Consider the following 19,303-nt stretch of genomic DNA (forward strand, 5'->3'; position numbering starts at 1 on the left):
GGCAGCTACAGTATATCAGGTAGATGCATATGATGAGGGTAACAGAGGCAGCTATATCAGGTAGATGCATATGATGAGGGTAACAGAGGCAGCTACAGTATATCAGGTAGATACATATGATGAGGGTAACAGACGCAGCTACAGTATATCAGGTAGATGCATATAATGAGGGTAACAGAGGCAGCTACAGTATATCAGGTAGATGCATGTAATGAGGGTAACAGAGGCAGCTACAGTATATCAGGTAGATGCATGTAATGAGGGTAACAGAGGCAGCTACAGTATATCAGGTAGATGCATATAATGAGGGTAACAGAGGCAGCTACAGTATATCAGGTAGATGCATATTATGAGGGTAACAGAGGCAGCTACAGTATATCAGGTAGATGCATATGATGAGGGTAACAGAGGCAGCTACAGTATATCAGGTAGATGCATATAATGAGGGTAACAGAGGCAGCTACAGTATATCAGGTAGATGCATATAATGAGGGTAACAGAGGCAGCTACAGTATATCAGGTAGATGCATATGATGAGGGTAACAGAGGCAGCTACAGTATATCAGGTAGATGCATATAATGAGGGTAACAGAGGCAGCTACAGTATATCAGGTAGATGCATATGATGAGGGTAACAGAGGCAGCTACAGTATATCAGGTAGATGCATATGATGAGGGTAACAGAGGCAGCTACAGTATATCAGGTAGATGCATATGATGAGGGTAACAGAGGCAGCTACAGTATATCAGGTAGATGCATATAATGAGGGTAACAGAGGCAGCTACAGTATATCAGGTAGATGCATATAATGAGGGTAACAGAGGCAGCTACAGTATATCAGGTAGATGCATATAATGAGGGTAACAGAGGCAGCTACAGTATATCAGGTAGATACATATAATGAGGGTAACAGAGGCAGCTACAGTATATCAGGTAGATGCATATAATGAGGGTAACAGAGGCAGCTACAGTATATCAGGTAGATGCATGTAATGAGGGTAACAGAGGCAGCTACAGTATATCAGGTAGATACATATGATGAGGGTAACAGAGGCAGATACAGTATATCAGGTAGATGCATGTAATGAGGGTAACAGAGGCAGCTACAGTATATCAGGTAGATGCATATAATGAGGGTAACAGAGGCAGCTACAGTATATCAGGTAGATACATATGATGAGGGTAACAGCGGTAGCTGCAGTATATCAGGTAGATGCATATTATGAGGGTAACAGAGGCAGTTACAGTATATCAGGTAGATGCATATAATGAGGGTAACAGAGGCAGCTACAGTATATCAGGTAGATGCATATAATGAGGGTAACAGAGGCAGCTACAGTATATCAGGTAGATGCATATGATGAGGGTAACAGAGGCAGCTACAGTATATCAGGTAGATGCATGTAATGAGGGTAACAGAGGCAGCTACAGTATATCAGGTAGATGCATATGATGAGGGTAACAGAGGCAGCTACAGTATATCAGGTAGATGCATATGATGAGGGGGTACTTGTTTCCTAGAACGGCCACAATCGTGAGTGATCGTGGCTCTTAATTAAGGGACACGATCCTCACGATGTGGCCGATTTTTTACAATTTTTTCCCTTTGAATGACAGAAATCGGGTCAATCGGTCGGTCGCGACCAATTAAAATCGGCCGCGATGCGACCGACCGATTGACCCGATTTTTCCATAGACTTCAACGTTAAAAAATCTTTTAACATTGAAATCGGGAGGATCGCGTCGGTCTTGTGCCATTATAATGGCACAAGATGAGATGGACTTGATTAAGTCCATCTCACATAGGGAAAAATGATAAAAAAGGTGAAATGGGCCAATATGACCCATTTCACATTTTTTATGTGCCCGCCATGACCCCACGATAGACGTCAACCCGAAGCGTGGCGAGCGCAGCGAGCCCGCGAGGGGCGGCGGTGCGCGTCCTCCGACCTTTTCATTCCCCTACTATCCACGTCGGCGTGGAGTTGAGAATAGAATAGTGTGGCGAGCGCAGCGAGCCACCGAGCCCGAAGCGTGGCGAGCGCAGCGAGCCCCGCGAGGGGACGCGTATACCTGTGAAGTTATACGCGTCCCCTCGCGGGGCTCGCTGCGCTCGCCACGCTTCGGGCTCGGTGGCTCGCTGCGCTCGCCACACTATTCTATTCTCAACTCCACGCCGACGTGGATAGTAGGGGAATGAAAAGGTCGGAGGACGCGCACCGCCGCCCCTCGCGGGCTCGCTGCGCTCGCCACGCTTCGGGTTGACGTCTATCGTGGGGTCTAGCCCACTTAGTAACATTTGGGGGGGCAATTGAAAATAATCAGGTGAAAAAAAAAAAAAAATCGGGTGAAAAATCGGTCGGTCGGATCGGTCGCATCGCATGCGACCAAATCGCATGCGATGCGATCGATCCGATTTTTTATCTTCCGACCACAACGATCTAAATCGTTGTGGCCGTGCTAGGAAACAAGTACCGATGAGGGTAACAGAGGCAGCTATATCAGGTAGATGCATATGATGAGGGTAACAGAGGCAGCTACAGTATATCAGGTAGATGCATGTAATGAGGGTAACAGAGGCAGCTACAGTATATCAGGTAGATGCATGTAATGAGGGTAACAGAGGCAGCTACAGTATATCAGGTAGATGCATATGATGAGGGTAACAGAGGCAGCTACAGTATATCAGGTAGATGCATATGATGAGGGTAACAGAGGCAGCTACAGTATATCAGGTAGATGCATATAATAAAGGGATAGAGAGGCAGCTATATCAGGTAGATGCATATAATGAGGGTAACAGAGGTAGCTACAGTATATCAGGTAGATACATATGATGAGGGTAACAGAGTGTCATGAACCCCGGTTCTCGCACTGCTCGCATGCGCCCCTTACCGGCACGCTGGGGTAGTGTCCTCCGTAGGTCGGCTGCCGGCACAGTCGGCAATCCCTGGCGTGATGTCTTTAGTTTCCAAGTCGCCCCTGCATCACTGTGAGCTCCAGGTGTATTCCCTGATCAAGCTGCGGGTCACATGATCCAGGTAAGCTCCAACTTACTTCCTGGTCTGTGTGCTGCTGCTGCGGCTGATTCCATCACCTGCGTCTGATTCCCTAATCACCTGGAGGGATAAAAACCCAGCTCACAGTCTCCTCCTTGTCTTGAACAACTCGTCAGTTTACCTGTGAGTTCTCCAGCGTTAAGCTCCTGTCAAGACTCCCCACGTGCTCCAGAGGTCCGGTTTCCTGAGTCCGCTGTCACCTGTGTTACTCTCAGCGTCCTGGTTATTCCACTCCTGCCAGAAGTCTCCACGTGTTTCCATCTGCCGTGTGATCCTGTCTTCTCGTGCAGCCCAGGTTACTCTCTCAGTGTCCGGTTATCCGTGGGTTCCCTACCTGTCTCCCCTCGGCTCTCAGGCCGCTCCAGTGATCCCCAGTGATCTCAAGTACCGGCTCCCTAGCCGCTCCAGCGATCCCCAGTGATCTCAAGTACCGGCTCCCTAGCCGCTCCAGCGATCCCCAGTGATCTCAGGTATCGGCTCCCTAGCCGCCCCAGTGTCACCAAGTGTCTCCAGTATCTCCAGCGTCCCTCTGTGTTACCCCCGTGTCATCCTCGGCTTCCAGGCCGCATCACTCATCTCTCAAGTACCCTCCGTGTTGCTGTATAGCATTCAGTGCCATCGACCACCATCGATGGTTTAAGTACCCCGTTAAAAGACTCTTGTGCCTCAAGTCTGCCAAAGCCACAGGGGAACCTGGGCAGAGGGCCGCGACCTGGTCGGCAGTTGCAGCGAAGTCCATATCCCCTTGCGGGGGTCCCTGGTGAATACCACTGTCGGCTTAGACCCCGCGCCTCCGCTTTAGGTTTCAGCCAATCCCCTGTGTCCCCGGCAGTTCATCTCCCTCCTGTCTCCGTGCATGAGCTCCAGCTATCTCAAGCCTCCTCGCTTCCAGTTCCCTGCGCCCTCCACTGGCGCACCCAGGTCAGTGCCGGGAACACAGACAGTCCAGGCCGTGACAGATTGTTCAAGACCGATGGACTCGGCACGCGACCATAGTGTGGGGCCAGCGGCTCTCCAAGATGTCACCTCGCGTATAGAAACGCAGGAAGCGACGCAGCAGCAGGTGATTACATACCTCCAGGATGTGTCCACTCGTCTGGATTCCCTCCAGCAATCCCTCCGGCCACCTCCGCCACCGGTATCTAATCAGCCTGCCACTCATGCCCCAACGTATATTCCCCGTCTTCAGCTGCCTACCCCTAATAAATATGATGGCAATCCCAAAGGCTGTAGAGGCTTCTTAAACCAATGTGATATCCAATTTGAGCTTCTACCACAGAACTTTCCGACTGCCAGGACCAAGATAGCATATATCGTTTCCTTGCTCACTGGTTCTGCCCTAGATTGGATATCACCCCTCTGGGAAAGATCTGATCCAATTCTCACCGACTATGACAGATTCGTCTCTCTCTTCCGACGGATATTCGATGAGCCAGGAAGGCCTGCATCAGCCTCTACAGAAATTCTCCGCCTCAAACAGGGCTCTCGCTCCATGGGCCAATACGTGGTTCAATTCCAGACGCTTGCCTCCGAGCTCAAATGGAACAATGAGGCGCTAACAGCCGCCTTCTGGTTGGGCGTCTCAGAACGCATCAAAGACGAACTTGCCACCCGAGATCTCCCTGAGCAGCTTGAAGAATTAATTTCCTTGTGTGTCAAAATAGACCTGCGCCTAAGGGAGCGAGGTCTAGAAAAATTAAAGAAAGTAGTTCCCCGAGTTCCGTCTCCGCCTCAGCACCGTCCTGCGACAACCACTACAGAAGAACCTATGCAAATAGGTAGATCTAGGTTATCCACAGAAGAACGGTCTAGGAGGCAGAAAGAAAAATTATGTATTTACTGTGCCGCCCCCGGTCACTTCATTGGGTCCTGTCCCGAGCGTCCGGGAAACGCCAAGCCCTAACCTGCAGTGGGGGAGTCAGGTTAGGTTGTCTCAGTAAAACTCCTCCCACCACTGACTTGATTCTACCTGTTGCCCTTGTGTCCCTTGTGGGTACCCTGCAAGTCTCAGCCCTGGCAGACTCCGGGGCTGCAGGGAACTTTATCTCAGCCGAGCTGGTAAAGAAGTGTAAAATTCCAATTCTGCCCCTTTCCCAGCCTCACTTCCTAACAGCAGTGGATGGAAGCAGAATCCCCGGAAGCGATATTGTGTATCGGACAGTTCCTGTCTCATTCCATGTAGGTGTACTTCATCAAGAATGTATGGACTTCCTGGTCATTCCTAAATCCTCTTATGACCTTGTGTTAGGGCTACCATGGCTACAACTCCATAACCCCCGTATCGATTGGAGATCTCTCCAAATTGTGGAATGGAGCGAATACTGCCAGAAACATTGCTTGACTGAAGTAACTCCGGTCCGATCTTCCGTAGTCAAAAGCCTTCCAGGTCTTCCCTCAGTGTACCATGCATTCAGTGATGTATTCAGTGAACAAGCTGCTGATGTTCTGCCTCCACACCGCCGGTGGGATTGTCCCATCGATCTCCTCCCTGGGAAGTCCCCCTCCTAAGGGGCGTACCTATCCTCTGTCAATCCCTGAGACCAAAGCGATGTCTGAGTATATCCAAGAAAATCTCCAGAAAGGTTTCATCCGACCCTCTACCTCCCCTGCTGGTGCAGGATTCTTTTTCGTGAAAAAAAAAGATGGAGGGTTACGCCCATGCATAGACTATAGAGGTCTCAATGAGATAACCATCAAGAACAGTTATCCTCTTCCCTTGATCACCGAGTTATTTGATCGCATCAAAGGTGCGAAAATTTTTACCAAGCTTGACCTCAGAGGGGCGTATAATCTGATCAGAATTCGCCAAGGCGACGAATGGAAGACTGCCTTCAACACTAGAGATGGGCATTACGAGTATCTAGTGATGCCCTTCGGTCTCAGTAATGCACCCGCCGTCTTTCAAGAATTCGTCAATTAAATTTTTAGAGATGTTCTATATAAATATCTTGTTGTTTACCTCGACGACATTCTAATTTTTTCTTCAGATCTCCAGTCCCATCGTTCTCAAGTCAAAGAAGTGCTGTCCCGTTTACGTGCCAATAAGTTGTACGGTAAACTCTCCAAGTGCACATTCGAAGTTCCCCAGATATCCTTCCTAGAATATATCGTGTCTGGCTCAGAGTTGCGAATGGATCCCGCAAAACTCGAAGCCATCAACAGTTGGTCCCAACCAACCACTCTCAAAGCAGTCCAGCGTTTTATTGGCTTTGCCAATTACTACAGAAAATTTGTCAAAGGATTCTCCACCCTCATCGCTCCTATCACAGCTCTCACCCAAAAAGGTGCCAATCCAGCTGTCTGGTCCGAAGAAGCCTTGTCTGCATTCCACCTGCTAAAACAAGCCTTCATATCTGCCCCCATTCTCAAGCAGCCAGACACAGACAAACCCTTCCTCTTGGAAGTCGACGCCTCGAATGTGGGTGTTGGTGCTGTGCTCTCTCAAGTTACAGACGATGGCAAACAGCACCCCTGTGGGTTTTTCTCCCGGAAATTCCTCCCTGCCGAGAAAAACTACTCCATTGGCGATCAAGAGTTGTTGGCAATTAAACTTGCACTGGAAGAATGGCGTTATCTGTTAGAAGGGGCCAAGTTTCCCGTGTCCATCTTCACAGATCACAAGAACTTACTGTACGTCCAGACAGCCCAGTGTCTTAATTCCCGCCAAGCTCGTTGGTCCTTATTCTTCTCACGATTCAGTTTTAAAATTTTCTATCGTCCTGGGTCCCAGAATGCAAAAGCTGATGCACTGTCCCGCTCTATGGAAGATGACACAGTGCTACAAGAACAGCGTCCCATCATCAGTCCTACAGCCTTTGCCGCCACCCATGTGTCACCCGTGCCACCTCGAGGAAAGATGCTGGTTCTACCAGGGCTCCAGCCCAAAGTCTTATCGTGGGCTCACGCCTCGCCTTTCTCCGGTCACCCAGGAGTTCACAAAACCCTGGAAATTCTTCGCCGGTCATATTGGTGGCCTCACATGAAAAAAGATGTCCAGGATTTCGTGGCCTCATGTCCTACCTGTGCCCAGCATAAAGTCCATCGTCAGTCCCCTGCAGGTTCTCTCCTTCCGTTGCCCACTCCCATGCGTCCCTGGACGCACATCTCCATGGACTTTATCTCTGAACTCCCTAAGTCTCAAGAATGTAATACCATCTGGGTGGTGGTAGACCGGTTCTCCAAAATGGCACATTTCATTCCATTGACTGGCCTGCCCTCTGCTCCCAAGCTCGCCCAGATCTTCATTCAACACATCTTTCGAATTCATGGACTCCCTGCAGACATTGTCTCCGATCGTGGAGTGCAATTTGTAGCCCGCTTCTGGAGAGCTCTCTGTTCTGCCCTGAAGGTAAAATTGAACTTTTCCACAGCGTACCACCTGCAGTCTAACGGGCAAACAGAGAGAGTTAACCAAGATCTGGAAGCATTCCTCCGTCTGTATACCTCCTCGTCACAAGACAACTGGGTCAGTCTACTGCCTTGGGCTGAATTTGCCCACAACTTCAGATACCACTCTGCTACTGGCTACTCTCCTTTCTACGTAGTTTACGGTCAACACCCTCGACCACCAACCTTTGAGCCTTTACCAGCCTTGGAAGTGCCTGCCGCATCGTCCACACTCAAACATTTTTCACAAGTCTGGAAAAATGTGCATGTTTCTCTCAAGAAAGCCTCAAAAAGATACAAAATCTTTGCTGACCGTAAAAGAAGAGCAGTTCCTCAGTTAAAACTTGGTGACAAAGTATGGCTCTCTACTCGAAATCTTCGCCTACGAGTCCCGTCCATGAAATTCGCCCCCCGATTCATTGGGCCTTTCCCCGTGATCTGAAGGATCAACCCGGTAGCTTATAAGCTGAAGTTACCACCATACCTGAAGATCCCAAATTCCTTCCACATATCCTTATTGCGACCTCTCGTCCTCAACCGGTTCCAAAGTACCACTCCTGAGCTCCCCAGAGTCTATACCCATCGAGGGGTTGAATTCGAGGTCGATAAGGTGGTGGATTCTCGCAAAAGATATGGAAACATCCAATACCTCATCGATTGGAAGGGCTATGGCCCAGAAGAAAGAAGCTGGATCAATGCTGCAGATGTGCATGCTCCCCGTTTGATTGCAGCTTTTCATAAAGACAATCCGAGTAAGCCCAAAGGGTGTTCGGTGCCCACCCTTAAAGGGGGGGGTACTGTCATGAACCCCGGTTCTCGCACTGCTCGCATGCGCCCCTTACCGGCACGCTGGGGTAGTGTCCTCCGTAGGTCGGCTGCCGGCACAGTCGGCAATCCCTGGCGTGATGTCTTTAGTTTCCAAGTCGCCCCTGCATCACTGTGAGCTCCAGGTGTATTCCCTGATCAAGCTGCGGGTCACATGATCCAGGTAAGCTCCAACTTACTTCCTGGTCTGTGTGCTGCTGCTGCGGCTGATTCCATCACCTGCGTCTGATTCCCTAATCACCTGGAGGGATAAAAACCCAGCTCACAGTCTCCTCCTTGTCTTGAACAACTCGTCAGTTTACCTGTGAGTTCTCCAGCGTTAAGCTCCTGTCAAGACTCCCCACGTGCTCCAGAGGTCCGGTTTCCTGAGTCCGCTGTCACCTGTGTTACTCTCAGCGTCCTGGTTATTCCACTCCTGCCAGAAGTCTCCACGTGTTTCCATCTGCCGTGTGATCCTGTCTTCTCGTGCAGCCCAGGTTACTCTCTCAGTGTCCGGTTATCCGTGGGTTCCCTACCTGTCTCCCCTCGGCTCTCAGGCCGCTCTAGTGATCCTCAGTGATCTCAAGTACCGGCTCCCTAGCCGCTCCAGCGATCCCCAGTGATCTCAAGTACCGGCTCCCTAGCCGCTCCAGCGATCCCCAGTGATCTCAGGTATCGGCTCCCTAGCCGCCCCAGTGTCACCAAGTGTCTCCAGTATCTCCAGCGTCCCTCTGTGTTACCCCCGTGTCATCCTCGGCTTCCAGGCCGCATCACTCATCTCTCAAGTACCCTCCGTGTTGCTGTATAGCATTCAGTGCCATCGACCACCATCGATGGTTTAAGTACCCCGTTAAAAGACTCTTGTGCCTCAAGTCTGCCAAAGCCACAGGGGAACCTGGGCAGAGGGCCGCGACCTGGTCGGCAGTTGCAGCGAAGTCCATATCCCCTTGCGGGGGTCCCTGGTGAATACCACTGTCGGCTTAGACCCCGCGCCTCTGCTTTAGGTTTCAGCCAATCCCCTGTGTCCCCGGCAGTTCATCTCCCTCCTGTCTCCGTGCATGAGCTCCAGCTATCTCAAGCCTCCTCGCTTCCAGTTCCCTGCGCCCTCCACTGGCGCACCCAGGTCAGTGCCGGGAACACAGACAGTCCAGGCCGTGACACAGAGGCAGCTACAGTATATCAGGTAGATGCATATAATGAGGGTAACAGAGACAGCTACAGTATATCAGGTAGATACATATGATGAGGGTAACAGAGGCAGCTACAGTATATCAGGTAGATGCATGTAATGAGGGTAACAGAGGCAGCTACAGTATATCAGGTAGATGCATATGATGAGGGTAACAGAGGCAGCTACAGTATATCAGGTAGATACATATGATGAGGGTAACAGAGGCAGCTACAGTATATCAGGTAGATGCATATAATGAGGGTAACAGAGGCAGCTACAGAGGGTAACAGAGGCAGCTACAGTATATCAGGTAGATGCATATGATGAGGGTAACAGAGGCAGCTACAGTATATCAGGTAGATGCATATAATGAGGGTAACAGAGGCAGCTACAGTATATCAGGTAGAGGCATATAATGAGGGTAACAGAGGCAGCTACAGTATATCAGGTAGATGGTATTTGCACAATACTTGGAATTCATGTAATGGTAATTTTCTATTGTCCTATTTGTTGTTTTGTACTCTGTTGGTAGGATTTATAATAATAATAATAATAATAATAATAATAATAATAACAATAGCAGCAACATATCTAATAAACAAAGTGATATTTGTGTATGGGATGAGAAGCGCGCCATGTCAGGGGCCACTGGAGGCTCCCATCGTATGGCATCGTATGCCATATGTAGTGGCATACGATGGCATACGATGGTATACGATGCGATGCGATTTTTACCGATTTTTGAGCATTTTTGCTCAAAAATCGTATGCGATCGCATCGGATGCCATACGATGCCATACGATGGCATACCATGCGATGCGATGGCATACGTTTTTGATCTTAAATGCATCCAAATGCATTAAAATTAGTATGAAACATGTTAATTGGCCCCCAACTGTCATTTTTCACTGTGTACCACCCCCAATATCAACGCCAACCCAAAGTGTGGCGAGCGCAGCGAGCCCGCGAGGGGCGGCGGTACGCATCCTACGACTCCTGTGAAGCCCGCAAGGGGACGCGTATAGCTGTGAAGGTATCCGCGTCCCCTCGCGGGGCTCGCTGCGCTCGCCACACTTTCTATTCTCAACTCCACGCCGACGTGGATAGTGGGGGTATAAAAAGGTTGTAGGACGCGTACCGCTGCGCTCGCCACGCTTCGGGTTGACGTTGATAGTGGGGGTGGTACACTATGAAAAATGGCATTTGGGGCATTTCACATGTTTACTACACATTTCAATGCATTTTGATGCATTTCAGTGCAAAATCGGGTGCGATCACATCGCATGCGATGCGATTTTTTATCATACGATCAGCATACGATCAAGGTCGTGGGAGCCGTGATACTCCACAAGTACCGAATGTAATAATAGAAAAGAAACAAGAGTTGTCTTTGTTGGCACACTAATATAATAAAATGTAACTTTTAATTCATAATGTTTAAATATTTATTTTTATTTCACAAATCAGATTTTGAGTGAAATAAAGAATGAAATGAAAATAATCATGTTGTGCTGCGGCTTTATTGCATGTCTTAATATTTTATCTTGTAATTGGATTGTATATATAGGCTTAAATATGTTTTATAATGGAGGCGTTAATGTGTGAATCCTGTGAATGTGTGGTTTCAGTGAAATTACAATAGATATTCACTCATAATTAGGTTATTGGTAACAGTGAGCATATAGCATTAAAGCTAGCTTTTACATATACTTCTCCTTAAGTATCACACATCTTGTAATAAATATCCCACTTTGTTATTGTCAATAAAAAGCTATGGGCGAGATTTATTGTGTTGACCGTTTTTCCGAAAACGCGATTTTTGCTCAAATCGCCCTGTATCGCCGTTTTTTAAAATCGCATTTTTGCTGCGAAATCGCATATTTAATGAGGTGTGTATTCCGGCATGAAAAGTGCAAGAAAGTGCGATGTAGGGCGATTTTCGGGATGAAAGGTGCGATTTTTTTAGTCATGAAAAGGTGCGATTTTGTTAAAATGTGCGACAGAAGCTGTAAGCTGCATCGGAGCAAGCCGGTCAGCCCGCTGTCAGTGCGGGCTGTCCGGCTCTGCTGCAGAGAGACCAGCGCTGGATCCTGGATCGGTAAGAATGTGGGTGTAAAAGTGAGGTGTGTGGATGTGTGTGTAATAAAGTTTTACTTTTCTGTGTGTGTGTGTGTTTTATTTTAACATTCTTTTTACAGGTGGACTACAAGTCCCAGTGGGCCCATTAATGCCCCGCATGCTGGGACTTGTGGTTCTCCAAGTCCCAGCCTGCGGGGGAGGTCAGCTGGCACTTGTAGTTCTCCTGTATTAAGCATTGTTAGGAATGTGAATTTAACCATATCAGGCCGGCGTCCAATGGCCAGGGACGCCGGTGACAGCCCTGGGCTTCAGCCCTGGACGGGTGAAGCCTGGGGGGGGGGGACCCCTTTATTGGGGGGGGTCCCCACTCCTCCAGGTACCCCGTCCAAGGCTGACCAGCCACGGTGCTCATGGTGCGGCCGGGGGACCTTGTGTAAAAAGTGTCCCCCGGCTGTGGCATGACACTGGGGGCTGTTGGAGCCCGGTGCTGGTTTCAAAGTACAAGCATGCGGGACCCCCAGATTTTTTGTCCCCCGTATTTTTGGAACCAGGACCGGTCCAAGAGTCCGGGGCTGGTTTTTAGAAATACGGGGGACCCCTACGCTTTTTGTCCCCCCGTATTTTTGGAACCAGGTCCGGCTCAATGAGCCCGGGGCTGGTTATGTACAGGAGGAGGGACCTCACGCCAATTTTTTTTTTTACTTTTACACATATTTTACCAAAGAACCATACACAGATCACAATGATCTGTGCATGGTTCTGACAAAATCGCCATGTTTCTGTCAAAATCGCCAGTCAGGATCAGGTCTATTTTTTTTTGGAACTTTAGACCATTATTTTTGGCGATTTCCAAATTCGCATCTCATTAAAAATGCGAATTGTATCTTTTTCAATGGGGAAAACATCTGGATGCGAATTCCGGAGTTAAAAAAAAATCTCACTTTCAGAAAGTGCGATTTCGCGGCAAAAAGTGCGATTTATGCCGCAAATCCCCACCCATTAAGTAGTCGATTTGGGGAAAAATGAAAAAACGGCCGTTTTTGCGATAAAAATCGCCAAAAACCCAACATCGATCTCTAATAAATGTCACCCTATATGTCAGTAAACTAGAATAGGAGTATGCATTCAATTATTTCCCTACAGCAACCAGTGCTATATACTCCTTAGACGGATCTGTCTGTTAATTATACACCTTAATGACCATACAGTTCACAGTGACCCTAATTCAGACCAGATGACAGGGCTGCAAATTCACAGGCTAGGACATTATCAATACGGCCCATAAAATGTATCAGCGAGGCAATTCTGTGATAAAATCCTGATACTTTTTTATCGCTGGCCGTTTGCAAGTTGATTGACAGGAAGTCAGCATTTGTGGGTGGTAACCGCACATGTTGAAATCCCTTCCAAAATGGCCACTGTGCCATTTTTCTAGTAATCTAGACATGCGCAGTAGAGTCTGAGCGCTCCAGTGCTCAAACTCCTGCAGTACAGCGTTGCTTTCAGCAGTGAGGTCGGAGCCTGGCTGGAGTAGGCTGTACACGGGCCTCCTCCTCTCTTAGGGCCTTATTCTGGTTGGTGCGGTCACTTCGGAATTCTTTCGGAGGGCGCTTTTTAGCCGTCTGCGCATGCGTAGGCAACGCAATGCGCATGTGCCACGCATGGTCTACGTACTCGTTCTCACTAATACCGTACAGAAATGTCCACCAAATTGACTCGGGTAATATGGGCGTCATTCGGACCTACACAAGGGCGTGGTTTCAAAGTGGGCAAAACTGGGCATAAATATGGGCGTACACGAGGGAGTGCACGAACTGTGATAGGCGTGCATTCGGACAGCACACCGACTACAAACAAACCAACACGCATGAAATATGCGGTCTTCATAAGCAAGTTTCAGTTTGCGGAGAGCACTTGTTCATGCGCTAGGCATTCAGTTTGCCCAATTAGTACGCCCGCACCTGAAGCACCTGAAGCACTCTCAGCTGAACACAATACAATCCACTCCTCTACTCATTAGTGATTAATTACACTCTTTTCATAGCTTCAATTGGAAGCATTGCTGCCTAAATGGACCATTTTAAATACACAAATATATGCTGAAAGCACGACTGCATTCTTGCTATTTTACACACATTTACACTGCAAGCAATGGGCAGAAATGGGCATAAGTGTGTCATGTGGCAGATGTATGAGTTCAGATAACAGTCGTGAGTTTTGCGGAAATACCCTGCATCGGTGCGTACGGGCAGCTTCCTGTCTGTTCTGACGCTGTTAGACCATGCAGAATCTTTGTGTAGCCACCGCACACGCACGGTTTGGTTGTTGTCCGAAAACACACCCTCTTCTTAGAGAGTGAGTCCGTCTGAATGCGGAGGACCTGTGGGCGTTTGTTCTTACAATGTCGCACAGTGTGGCGTTCAGTCAGCTCCGAAAGAATTCGGAACGGACCGCACCAACCAGAATAAGGCCCTTAATATGCCTCTGATACATAGTAATGCAGAACGAATTGGCCTCAATTCCTCCAATTTCAATACAATCTCGACCGATTGTATAAATTGGACATGTTTTGGCATGTTTTAGATCAGATTTTGATCCGATGTGCGTCCCCGCTGGTCGTTTGGTGGTTTTGCAGATCCTACCTGCTGCAGTCAGGATTTGAAAATGATTCCTTCAACTGGGTACAGATCATGATCAGATTGTATGCAGATTGTGTGTTACAACAGATCGTGCGACCATCCTATGATCGTCTCATGATCTGCTCATGATCATGATCGTTCTGGTATGTATTGTACCCAACATAAGCTATTTTTTTCTCAGAAGGGTCAAAATTAGCAATATCTTTTAAAAGGTTGTATAGTATGTATGGGACAGAAACGTGTTGCGCTTATCAACTGGAACTACATTTTGAAACAAATGTATCCACATTCATTAACCACACAGGGAAATAGGGTATATAGACTATAACTTAAGAATGTGACAGCTATGTCAGTTAGGAATGACAGCTGTGCCTCCAGTGGCGTAACTATACATTTTGCTCCCCCCTGCCAAAATAGTACCTGGCGCCTTCCCCCCCCCCCCCATAATGCTGCTTACGCCATAATTTCACGTACACTGTATGCCACACACCGTAATGACACTTACACTGTACGCCACACACATAATGCCACTTACACTGTCCACCACACACATAATGCCACTTACATTGTACACCACACACAATGCCACTTGCACTGTACACCACACACATAATGCCACTTACACTGTACGCCACACACCATAATGCCACTTACACTACACACCCCACACAATGCCACTTACACTGTACACCACACACATAATGCCACTTACACTGTACGCCACACACCATAATGCCACTTACACTACACACCACACACAATGCCACTTACACTGTACGCCACACACCATAATGCCACTTACACTGTACGCCACACACCATAATGCCACTTACACTGTACGCCACACACCATAATGCCACTTACACTGTACACCACACACATAATGCCACTTACACTACACACCACACACAATGCCACTTACACTGTACACCACACACAATGACACTTACACTATACGCCACACACCGTATTGCCACTTACACTGTATGCCACACACCATAATGCCACTTACACTGTATGCCACACACCATAATGCCACTTACACTGTACACCACACACATAATGCCACTTACACTACACACCACACACAATGCCACTTACACTGTACACCACACACCATAATGCCACTTACACTATACGCCACACACCGTATTGCCACTTACACTGTATGCCACACACCATAATGCCACTTACACTGTATGCCACACACCATAATGCCACTTACACTGTACGCCACACACCATATTGCCACTTACACTGTACACCACACACATAATGCCACTTACACTACACACCACACACAATGCCACTTACACTGTACACCACACACAATGCCACTTACACTATACGCCACACACCGTATTGCCACTTACACTGTATGCCACACACCATAATGCCACTTACACTGTATGCCACACACCATAATGCCACTTACACTGTACGCCACACACCATATTGCCACTTACACTGTACACCACACACATAATGCCACTTACACTACACACCACACACAATGCCACTTACACTGTACACCACACACAATGCCACTTACACTATACGCCACACACCGTATTGCCACTTACACTGTATGCCACACACCATAATGCCACTTACACTGTACACCACACACATAATGCCACTTACACTACACACCACACACTGTAATGCACCTTACACTGTACGCTAGACATAAGGTAACATTCAATAGATGTCAGGCAGTAAGTCACCATGGAGAGAAGAAGCAATGGCACACATATAATGGACAGGGACACACATGGGGTGGTTAGGGGCACACATGGGGTGGGCAGGAGCAAGGGCACACATATGATGGACAGGGACACACATGGGGTGGGCAGGAGCAAGGGCACACATATGATGGACAAGGACACACATGGGGTGGGTAGGGGCACACATGGGCTGGGATAGACACACATGGGGTGGGCAGGAGCAAGGGCACACATATGATAGGCAGGGGCACACATGGGGTGGGCAGGAGCAAAGGCACACATACTGTATGATGGACAGGGACACACATGGGGTGGGTAGGGGCACACATATGGTGGGCAGGGGCACACATGGGGTGGGCAGGGGCACACATGGGGTGGGCAGGGGCACACATATGATAAACAGGGACACACATGGGGTGGGTAGGGGCACACATGGGGTGGGCAGCAGCAAGGGCACACATATGATGGACAGGGACACACATGGGGTGGGCAGGGGCACACATGGGGTGGGCAGGGGCAAACATGGGGTGGGTAGGAGCAAGGGCACACATATGATAGGCAGGGGCACACATGGGGTGGGCAGGAGCAAGGGCACACATATGATGGACAGGGACACACATGGGGTGGGTAGGGGCACACATGGGGTGGGTAGGGGCACACATGGGGTGGGTAGGGGCACACATGGGGTGGGCAGGGGCACACATGGGGTAGGTAGAGGCAGTTGCACAGCTGAGGATAGGATTCTAGACTCACAGTAAGCAGGGGAGGACAGCAGAACTGAGAAGCTGCAGCAGGAGATCTGGGGGCGGAGCAACACGTCATACAGGAGGAAATGCAATGCATAGAGGAAGTTTCTCAGCTGCTGCTGGGACTGGAGGTTTAAGTGCTGACTGTGTATCCATACCCTCCAACTGTACCGATTTAGCCGGTACAGTACCGTTTTTTAACAGTCTGTACCGGCTAAATCAATGTGTACCGAATGTACCGGTTTTCAGGCTATCCCAGCCCGCCATGTGCCCAGGAGATGATAGCCTCTGCATTATAGCTGCCATATGTATAATACACTCCATTTTTGAATACCGACCCGACAATCCATTATCCGGGTGCTTCCGTCCGCCTGGCGTCACCCCTGAACCCCGCCCACTCACCCCGGCGTCATCAGCTCTCTCTGGCCGACTCCTCTGACAACAGAGTGTGAGACTGTGAGTAGCTGCGCCTGCGGTCGCTAGGAGCAGGTGAAAGGGGTCAATGTGGAAACTTGGTTGTTCTTGCAGACAGTGTTGCAGCAGGAAAAAGGGGTCCGTCCCCGTTAGAAAAGGGGTCACCGACGCGTCACCCCTGAGCCCTGCCCACTCACCCTGGAGTCATCAGCTCTCTCTGTCACAACAGAGTGTCAGTAGCTGCGGTCGTTAGGAGCGGGTGAGGGTCGGGGCACCGAGGCAGGATGAAGGAGCAGCCTGGGCCGGCACTGTCCAGAAACACTGCTACCCAGCCAGCATGTCACATGTGCACATGGCGATGGGACATTTACTTTGTTTTTGCCAGTGCTCACATTCGGAAAAGGGATGGTCACACCCCCTTTTACCCATGACCACACCCCCTTTGCACATGGCCACTCCCATTTCTGGGGTTGTACCGATTTATGCCCTTCAAATGTTGGAGGGTATGTGTATCCTGAGACTCCATAGTGGTGGGGGAGGGAGGGTATACAACCTGCCAGAGAGGGGCCGTGGGAACTGATTATAACAGCCTCGAGTTTCCTCCTCACAGGAAGACATCTGCCTGTGAGAAGCAGGTTACGCAGCAGCAGTGGGGAGCCTGTGTGTTCTACCTGAGGAGAGAGAGGACCGGCCAGGGGGATCGGGCTGCAGAGCTTTCTTCTCCACTGCTGTAGCTTGCTGCTGCCTGTCTGCTGTTTGACAGGAGCAGCAGGGAGAGCGCTTGTCCAGGTCGGTGCCTTCCTGCACTGCAGAGCGTGCTGAGCAGCCAGCTCTGTGTGCAGACGGTGACCTTCTTTCTTCAGTTCTCAGTGCGCCCAGCAGGCGCTGGCTCCTCCAAGCCATGGCGGGGGCTGCCACAGCATAGCTACGCCACTGTAGTGCATCTTTTAAAATGTGAAAATTAGCAATGACGGCATCTGTGCCCAGGTGATGGCTTTATACATGGTCAGACATGGCCTGCATAGGTGTGCGCTCATTGGGGGAAATTTACTAAGATGTGAGTTGTATTTCACATGGGGTGTTGCTATGGGCAACCAATCAGAAACTACTTCTCATTTTTTTAGCACCTTCTAGAAGATAATAGATAGTATCTGATTGGTTGCCCATAGCAACATCCAGCGTGAAATACAACTCACTTCTTAATAAATTTCCCCCATTGAGTCTTATGGGTGCACAGGCACCCCCTAATGCTGTGCCCACCCTTATGAACACCTCCCTACCGGCAATACCTTTTACCAAAGACTTTTGCTTTTTAGAACTGTATTCCATTGAAAGAAGCGCCCATCAATCAATTATGTGTGTTTTGCATTGTTACTTGTACCAGACCAATGTCATATCACTACATATACTAAAATATATGTTTTTTACTTTATTTGCATGTATTATTATACTGAGAGCCATTTCATATTGTAGCGAGTATCAATCGATGATGGTAGACACGTCTGATTGGCGCTGTTAGACACACCCAATGGGCGGTGTTATACATGCCCAACATGTGGTGCTAGGCACACCCCTTTGACGGTGCACCCCCTAATAAAATGTGCTGCGCACGCCTATGATGGCCTGTATGAGACAATCAGAACTATTGCAAGAAATCAAGGCATTTCAAAGCAATAGCTAACTATAGGGGATGGTTTTATACATGATAAAGCCTCTAGGTTTGCAAGACTGAATTAAATTCAAAGTACTTAAATCTCATGAAATGTATGGCTGCCATAATACCAGCCTGAATATGAGTAAAACAGTAAGAGAAAATCATTAAGAAATATGATATCATTTCTGCTTTTCCTCTTGGAATGGATGTTGCACTTACCTTGCCCATCATCATGGTGTGTTGTCTTCTGCCTCTTCTCTGTCTGTCCTCCGCTCCTCTGATGCTCTCTCCTTCTCTTCTGACGTCCAGTCTCCATGTTACCTCCACATGGGTCAGCAACAGGTCCTGGTGTTATTCCCTCGTCCATTTCTTTCTTCCTGATGATACGAATCTTCAAACAAATGGCATCCTGTGCCATGTTGGATGTTAGGGTACAGATCCTCCTCTTCTTCTGGCTCTTTTTCTGTAGTACTCCTCGCTTTTTCGTAAAGAAATTGGCAATCTGGTGCAGAGCTCTGGTAGGTCAGTACCAGCCACCAACTGCCACTCTCAAGACAGCTGTAAACAGACGGTTGCCCAGACAACAGCCACAGAGTCCAGAGTCATGTGACCAGGAGACCATG

At 48.8% G+C, this 19,303-nt stretch overlaps 1 protein-coding gene across 1 annotated transcript in view; it reads right to left on the bottom strand.

The window, feature by feature from the left end:
• The window catches only part of LOC146058488 (protein kinase C delta type-like), a 37,339-nt gene extending 18,241 nt beyond the window's left edge, over positions 1 to 19,098 (bottom strand). Inside the window, exon 1 of the mRNA XM_083170777.1 lies at positions 18,900 to 19,098. Within this exon, the coding sequence (XP_083026903.1) occupies positions 18,900 to 19,098 (199 nt within the window). The remainder of the gene's footprint in view (positions 1 to 18,899) is intronic.
• Between the last annotated feature and the right edge of the window lie 205 nt (positions 19,099 to 19,303).

The sequence above is a fragment of the Crinia signifera genome, chromosome 2 (genome assembly GCF_055691185.1).
Source record: "Crinia signifera chromosome 2, ASM5569118v1, whole genome shotgun sequence".
Lineage (NCBI taxonomy): Eukaryota > Metazoa > Chordata > Amphibia > Anura > Myobatrachidae > Crinia > Crinia signifera.